The sequence below is a fragment of the Zonotrichia albicollis genome, chromosome 5 (genome assembly GCF_047830755.1).
Source record: "Zonotrichia albicollis isolate bZonAlb1 chromosome 5, bZonAlb1.hap1, whole genome shotgun sequence".
Lineage (NCBI taxonomy): Eukaryota > Metazoa > Chordata > Aves > Passeriformes > Passerellidae > Zonotrichia > Zonotrichia albicollis.
This window is the reverse complement of record NC_133823.1, coordinates 48,295,105-48,303,132: the sequence shown is the minus strand read 5'-3', so window position 1 is coordinate 48,303,132 and position 8,028 is coordinate 48,295,105. Positions and strand designations below refer to the sequence as shown.

At 39.3% G+C, this 8,028-nt stretch overlaps 1 protein-coding gene across 1 annotated transcript in view; it reads right to left on the bottom strand.

Annotated features, from left to right (window-relative positions):
* Window positions 1-7,061: 7,061 nt before the first annotated feature.
* The window catches only part of CPZ (carboxypeptidase Z), a 34,473-nt gene continuing 33,506 nt past the window's right edge, over window positions 7,062-8,028 (bottom strand). The window contains exon 11 of the mRNA XM_005485679.4: window positions 7,062-7,841. Within this exon, the coding sequence (XP_005485736.1) occupies window positions 7,486-7,841 (356 nt within the window). The 3' untranslated portion in view covers window positions 7,062-7,485. The remainder of the gene's footprint in view (window positions 7,842-8,028) is intronic.

Here is an 8,028-nt window from a genome sequence, read left to right as displayed (position 1 = left end):
ATATTTCTACATGATAATGTGATAGGAAAAGGACTTGATATGGTCCTTGGTAGAATTTGCCAGTACCTTTAAAGGATGAAATCCTCAAAATTCACCTCAATGTGAGTGATTTATCTATTTTGTCAGTGAATTTCTCCAATTAGCTACACTCATGTTTCTGTGTGTGCCAAGTATTGCACCAGAAACGGCCACTATTTTGGAAACTTGGGGCCTGGTTACAGTTGTTATGAAAGTGTTTGCATCTAAGGTTTGCATTATTATCTGCATTTACTGCAAACTGATCTTAGAGCTAATATCTTGGTTGTGTATATTTACATGGAAGTCTAGTGAGTTGATGCCTTCCACAGGTCTCTTCACATGTCCAGTCTGATAAATGTATTTAAGACACTTTAGTAGTGGTGAGAAACCTTTGAAAATGGAGAATAGCTATGGCTTTTTTTTTAAATTTATTTTAATTTTAGAAATGGAAGTGTTCAAGGCCAGGTTGGTTGGGATTTTGAGGAACCTGTTCTAGTGGAAGGTGTCTTTGCCCTTGACAGGTGGCTGGAACAAGATGAAATTTAAGGTCCTGTCCAACCCAAACCATTCTAGGGTTCTCTGATACTACGATTTATTTAAAAAATATCAACTTAAGAAATATCAAGTGGCTTACCCAGACGGGCCTAATCACTAGAAAATAGTCCAGTAAGAGAGAATACATGGTTCCAAAGCACTTTTTATGGAGGAAAGAGGTGAGGATGTATCAGCTATACTTTAAACAGAGGGATATTGAAGGCTCTGCCTTCTCTAGCTGGGTTTTAAATGCAAGTTGACACAGATACTGCAGTCTTTCAGATGAGCAACATGAGTGCTGACTGGACCAAGCCTTTCAGGGGAGGTAGTCAGACGAAAATTCAATTTGTGAATCCCAGCAGAGAATGAAATAGGAGCTGTACCCCTGAGCAAGCCATGACTGATGATTTTGAGCAAGTTGACAAGTAGACATTTAAGTGAGTGTTATTAACATCAGAAGAAAGGTATCCTGCATTCTTTTGGTGAACAAATTGGAGTAGCTGAGCAGGGGCTCTGAGATTTTAAAATTTGGACTTGTCCAATTCTTTTGACTAAAATGGAATGGCCTTCTGATGAGAAATGTGTTTTCACGAGTCCTCTACACAAATGGGACAAATGTTTGTTAGTGATTTCAACTGACTGCAGTGATTTATTTCCTATAGACAGATGGATCTGTATTCAGTTTTCAAAGTTAGTTTCTCTGTTCTCCATCCATATTTTAACACTAGTGAAAAAATAAAAATTTTGTCAAAACAAACTTCTCATTTCTTGATTACCTACAGGAGGGCAGAAGAGTTGCCTTAAGCACTGCATTAGTGACAAAACAATGCAGTTTTTTAAAGGTGTTTTAGCTGCCATGTCTCTCCTTTTGTTTGATTCCTGGTAGTCCTAACTACTAAGCCTTACTGCTGCTTTAACTTGATCAGATTTTGTCTTTTATTTCACTAATAATTCTTTTACTGAAGGCTTTCACCTTGTGAACTGCCTAAGTTTGATATTTAATAAAAACAGAAGAACTAACTAAATCACTTGCATTAATGCACTAATGCTAATTTTTGGCAGAAAAATTATATATTCATATTTTTGGCAACATCCATGTTTCATTCAGTTTATCTGATAAAAAATTAATGAAGAAAAATACCTTAGGTTTTGTGACTCTGCTTTTGAAGATGAATTTTGAAGATATTATTTGATTTGAAACAATTTATTAAGTCTTCAGAAATAATAACAAAATTGAATAAAGACAATATTATTTTTTTATTCCTGATGGTTTGAATATCTTTCTGACTGCAATGCAAAATAATAACTAGTATATGGCATAACTTATAATCCATAATTGTTTATAGGCACACTCTATAAAAATATGCCTCCATGTATGTGGACATGCATGTGTGTTTGTGTAGATGAATGCACAAGTGTGCGTGTATAAATTGAGAGATGTTCCAAATGATCATTCTAAGTTTTGGAATCCTGGTTGGTGACAATTCAAATTTAATAAATATAAAAACCCTTTTCCAATATAGACTTCATTTAGAGGATTGTCTGCATGAATGAGAAATAGAGTAAACTGTGTTGAGGGTTAATAAAGGCTCATGGCATTTCTTAAAGACCCAGGAGATCTTGCATCATGGGCATGAATGCAGAGACACGTGGGGACCTCCCTCAGTGCTACCCTAGCCCTGGTACAGGACATGATGACATCCCAGAACTAAGCCCTGGCAAGAGGTTGTTATATTTGTTGACAGACACTACCACTGGCTTTATTCTGTTTCTCAAAAAGAGCTTGTGATGTACCAGCACTACATGGAGGTGGCCACTGGTCTGATCCAGACCAGAATTTCCTGCATTCCTCTCTGCTGCTCTGACTGTCTCAGCCAAAGGAACAATCTGCAGTTAGTCCAGTAAGAATTTACCTGTGAACACAGTCATATCATCTCAGAAGAGCATTTTTTTCCTCTTTCTCCAGAGAAATAGAGATGTTAGTACCTGGGCTGGTTTGTTTACTTCCTCTGGGTGGCACCTGTGCCAGTAAGTCCTCAGCACCTTCCTGCCCTCAAAAGACCCCCATGTCCCTGATCTCCTGATGACCTGCCCAGACTTCTTATGGTCCATGTGAGCAGGCCTGGGTAACAAGTCTGTGCCAACGTGGTTCTTGTAAGAAAGGCTGATGAGAAGGGATAATAAAACCATAATACAACAATTCATGTCTGATCATCCTCATTAGATGGATTTACTTCATAAAGTTATATTATCAGCTGCCTGCAAAACAATCTCTTATCTTTTTCAGCAACTTTTGCTGATAGGACTGCCACCAGCTCATAAGGAGATATCTCACACCTGCTTATGAAATAGGCAAAAAAATTTTGTCCTCATCATTACAGTATCTTTTTACTGAAAACTCTGACACTTAGAGAAATTCAAACCCTAAGTCTGGTTTGCTTATTGTTGAAGGCAAAGCAGATTTGACTTGGCGAAAATGTTACTGTTAATCAAAAACTGAGTAGCATAGTGAGAAAGAAAACCAAACTAAAAACACCTTCCCCACTCCTTTTTCCAGGCTCTCACACTCTGATGCAAGCAGACCTGCACCCAGGATCAAAAAGATTACTAAAGAGCCACGACAGAAAAGCCCTTCTAGTGTCACCGAAGCATGAGGGATGGCTGGAGCCTCCTCACGGAGGCCTGGCTGCCCCGCCAAGCAGGTCAATGAGAAGCCCTTTGCCTGCACAATTTGAGACTGCATGATGTCAGAAAAGACAAACGTCCAAGGGAATCTCTCTTCCAAGATGCTGTGAAGACAAAGACAGCAGGGGAAGTATAGTGCAACCTCCCCATCCACTCCTTTTACACTGTAGAAGCTTCAAAAGGTGCATCTTACAGTGAAGGAAAACAGCATGAGAGTACCTCTGACAGGAGCTTGTAAAGAGGAGCATCAGCTTCAGCTCACATTTCCATCCAAGACACTCAAACAGCTCCAGTCCCTGTTATTCCTCCTCTCTCAAAGGCTGAATCTGCAGTGCTTCACTGCTGTGGGGTGAATGCCCACCCATGACAGAGATCTCCCAGTCTGTCTGCAAGCATCACCTCAGAGACACACTGGCCTGTCTTATTTTGATGGATGCTTTTGTAACCACTAAAGACATCTCTGGCTTGTTTTTGAATTGCAGAGCAATATTAGAGTGATGGACACAGAGAAATGGCACTGGCTTGGCAAACTCTGATCGACAGCCGGTTCACAGTACTTCAGAACAGACTGCAATATTGTTTTGGAGTGCTTCCCTTTAGCTGCTAAACCGAGGCATGAAAGGGAGAAAAACTGCATGAACACTGTGAAAAATGATAGCAGGAAGAGCTTCTAATACTCAGTGGTTTTGACACTTACAGTTCTGTTTTCAGCAGTTTGCTTAAGACACCTTTCTCTACTTTCTTGTCTTTAGGAAAACAAAGATGTGGGAGGCCCAAGACTGGAATACAATTTTCTTACAGGAGATGAAGATGTAAACAGCTGCAAATTTTATGTTTTTGTTTATTATTGCTATTTTTGATCTCAAAAGTTTTTATGAATGGAACAAAGAGACCCAAATGTTCTTTTGTATAATTCATGAACACAGCTTGTGATTTAACTGCTGATATTTTTTTAATGTGTTCTTGGCTTTTTTCTGGCATGTGAGTGAAAGAGAAATTACACATATGACATAAGCAGAGCTTTCTCTTTGCTCTTTATGCTTGTAATGCTGTTAGCTAGATTTGCAGGCTTTCACTTGGGAAGATTCATTGCTGGCAGAGCAGTGAGGTCTGGACAGTTGGCAGGTCAAAACATTTATTAGTGTGATTGTGCAGAAAAGTTTGGCTCCATGGTAGAGAAGATCCCTCTGAAATAAATATGGAGACTGGGAAATTAATTATTAAGGAGGATGTTGCAAAAACATACATCAATACTGTTCAATATGTGGTTGGAAGGTAATTGAAAAAAATTATGTAGACTCTGACTTAAAAGGAGAGGGAGTCTGATGAACACACACTATAATTTCTGACAGCACCGTCTGGCTGCTGAACCTGTCAGGGTCCAAAGCAGCACTGGAAAAAGGCCAAGCCCAGTCTCCAAGGCAGGGCTCAAGCATGAAGGAGACTGCCAGAGAGCTTTGGTTATTTCTCACTTCTTTCCTATGTTACTTTCACTTCACTTGTAGGAGGGCATGTTTCATTGAAGCATTTTAATCCCTCTTTCTATTTAAAAAGTATTTAATATTCTCCTAAATTTATGTTCCATTAAACTCTGTATATGAGCCTTTCACAGAGGTGCATGAGGGAGCTGATCACTGTGTTCATTTCCACATATTAGTTACAGAGCTGCCTACAGCGGCTTAAATTTCACCACCACTTAAAAATCCTTTGAACCATATTATAGTCATGGAGCGGGTTATTTTGGGTTATGTCTTTTTTTCTTTTTTATTTTAACAAAACAGTCTGATACTAAACACACATTGCTTGATTTAAATTAACATTAGAGAAGATTTATGTAATCCAGTTCAGGATACACATACACATCCAAGCCAATATTTTCTCTCACATATATATATAGAACTAAGTCTGCATTAATCTCAAATAAAAATTGAATGGTGATACTAATTTTGATTGCATTGTTACTTGGCTGGCTTTGACCAATTCTTTCTTTCTTTCTCTTTCTCTTCTTCTTTCCTTTTCTTTCTTTCCTTCTTTCTTTCTTTTTCTTCCTCCTTCTTTCCTTTACTTCTTTTCTTTTCTTTCTGAAAGCACCAACAAATAAGTCCTAAATCTCCTCTATAGTAAAATGGTCTTTTTGGAGCTACTTAGTCATTCTACCAGTCTTTTCCACCTCCAAGGGAACTGAAAACAGAATTCCTCTTATGAAAAAGATTAAATATCTCCAGAAGACAAAGCACACCTTTTCCCAGGAGCCTCACAGTTACTTCAATGCAGTTTAATACATCCCTTCTATAAAGGCTGTTAAGTGTGAACCTGCAGAAGGTTCTGATCTTAACTTTTTCTCTGCTGGACACTTCTTTTTATGACTGAGGTGGGGAGAGAGGCTATTCTTGCTCTCTCTCTTTTCACTAATATACCATAAGTGGTATAGTAGTACAGCAAACTACTTTTTCAAACTGTCTCAAACATAAGATGTCTTTACAATCTACTCAGAAATCATATTTCCCAAGTCTTGACTTTCATCTACTTTTTCAACTCTGGACTGCAGGAAAAAAGTGATTTTTTTGCACAGTCATTCTGTTCGGCATTTCAGCAGGCTTGGGTTAACTGTGATCACTTAAAAAATTTCTAAATAGGTCTGCGAGAATCTAGGAAGTACTCAGAGAAAACATCTTTCTAAGCATGCCACAAATTATGTGTTTAATAAGTGCAGCTAATACTTAGCAATTTAGCATATTGCTCTGATTTTGTTAGCTTCACCACTGTTTTCACAGGAAGCTGGCTTTGAAAAAAATGACCAAAAAAAAAGAGTAGTAATACCTATTACTGGAAATAAAGTCTGAAGGTGTATCTCCTGCTCAATTTTCTTTGGCATATTTAGGGTTCAGAGTTCCTTTAACTTGGCAAGCCTGGGCAAGGAACACTTACCCATGTGCATGCAGTACATTCACTCCCATATAATTACTTTTTGTTAATGCTCTGAAATTATTTTCTTTCATTTTAACATAGTCTCCAGTCCTGCAGACATCCAAGCACATGAATAACAGACTCCTAACTTCAATCAGATTACAACTGGGAATAAAGTACTTAGTCATGTGCAGCATCTGGTTGCAGAATTAAGATCATTCATCTCTTGGGTCTTCCTAGGAAGCTACAGAATGAGATATGTGCATGTGGACTATGGGGCTCATGTAATGGGGCTGCTTTATCTAAGATGAGCAAAAAAAGTTTTTAGAACTCATAGGGCAATCCACACAGCTAATCCAGCAGTTCCTGCAGAAAGTAAATCAGCTCCAACAATCACACCATTCAAGCACTGTGGCATTTAGAGGAGGAAATACAGTCTGTATAGGGAGTTCATTAACAGTCCAGGCTAAAAGGAGGTGTGGGCCTATGTGTTTCATCAAAATCAAAGACTTTTCTTTAATATCACCTTAAAAAATCCATTGCATCTGATATTTGAGAGAGGACAGCCTCTTGCAAGACCACTATTCACTGAACTTTACTCAAGTATCTTGAAAAGAAGTTTGATTCCTTTGATGTCTACAAATTTCATTAACGTATACATAGGCTCAGAACAGTGCATGATGTTAAAAACTTCAGTGTAATATGTCACACTTGAACCTAAATTCCTCATGAATTATCTCAAGTATTTTTCTACGTCTACACACATTTATATTATGTATTTTCAGCAGTAAAGGCATTTTCCAGTATTTTGCTAAATACATTAAAAGCTTATTTTTAAATTTGTAAAAACATTTAAAATTTTTAAAAAAGACCCTATATCTTGAGCAGTTATTAGAAGAGGTAATGAACTTAATATGCTAATGTAAAAATGGAAAATAAAGGAGTTTTCTGAGTGTTTCTGAATGTTGTTTTTAGTGTGTTATCATTAATGTATTAAAACATGTACAAAAATGCATTAAAGGATCAGGAATATTTTCCTGCAGGTACTTAGAACCTAATAAATAATGAATGTGATGATTAACTACATGGGCAGAAGTACAGAGCATTACCAAGAAAAAACCTGCATAAAATCTGCCCTTTGAATGGATGTGCACCGTTGTTTTTAATACTTAAAAGCCCACTTGAATATACTCAGTTGTGTGTGAAGAGAAAACAAAAGAAGCAAGCGTGCTTGAATTAATATTATATTTTCAAATGAAACATTTAAATATTGCCAAGAGCAGCGCGGGTGTCTGGAAGGGCAGCGGAGCGAGCCGAGCGGAGCGCGGCGCCATCCGTCCCTCAGCGCTGCTTGAGCAGCCACAGAGGTTTGTGCAGGTCCAGGGAGCTGAAGTACGACCACCACCACGGCTTCTCCCTGCCTGCCGCGGACCCTCCGCGAGCCTCGGCCTGCCCATGCTGGGCGTGAGGGTCAAAAAGTTCCAGCGGGTCCTGAGGGTCGTAGGTGTCCTCCATGGAGCGCCGGAGCAGCTTGCTGGGCCAGGCCTCGGCGGGCCGCAGCACGAAATCCACGCGGCCAGCCTGCTTCATCCTGGTGGGGATGGTGACCCTTTTCATCACCCGGCTGTAGCCTGGTGCCTGGGCGCTGATGATGAACGTCCCCGGAGGCAGGAGCCGCCAGTAGTCACCATCAGCAGCTTGGGAAAGGGACAGGCGCAACAAAACCAAGATCAGTTTTTCACCTCACAGCCCCTGTAGCTGCACGCACTACCTCAGATGGCAGCTAAGGGGTGGGCCATGGAAACAGCTCAGATTTTGGAAAATGTTTGAAGGCAAACTCTAGATAACATAAAAGAGATTTTGCCTGTGAAAATTTGGCCCTTG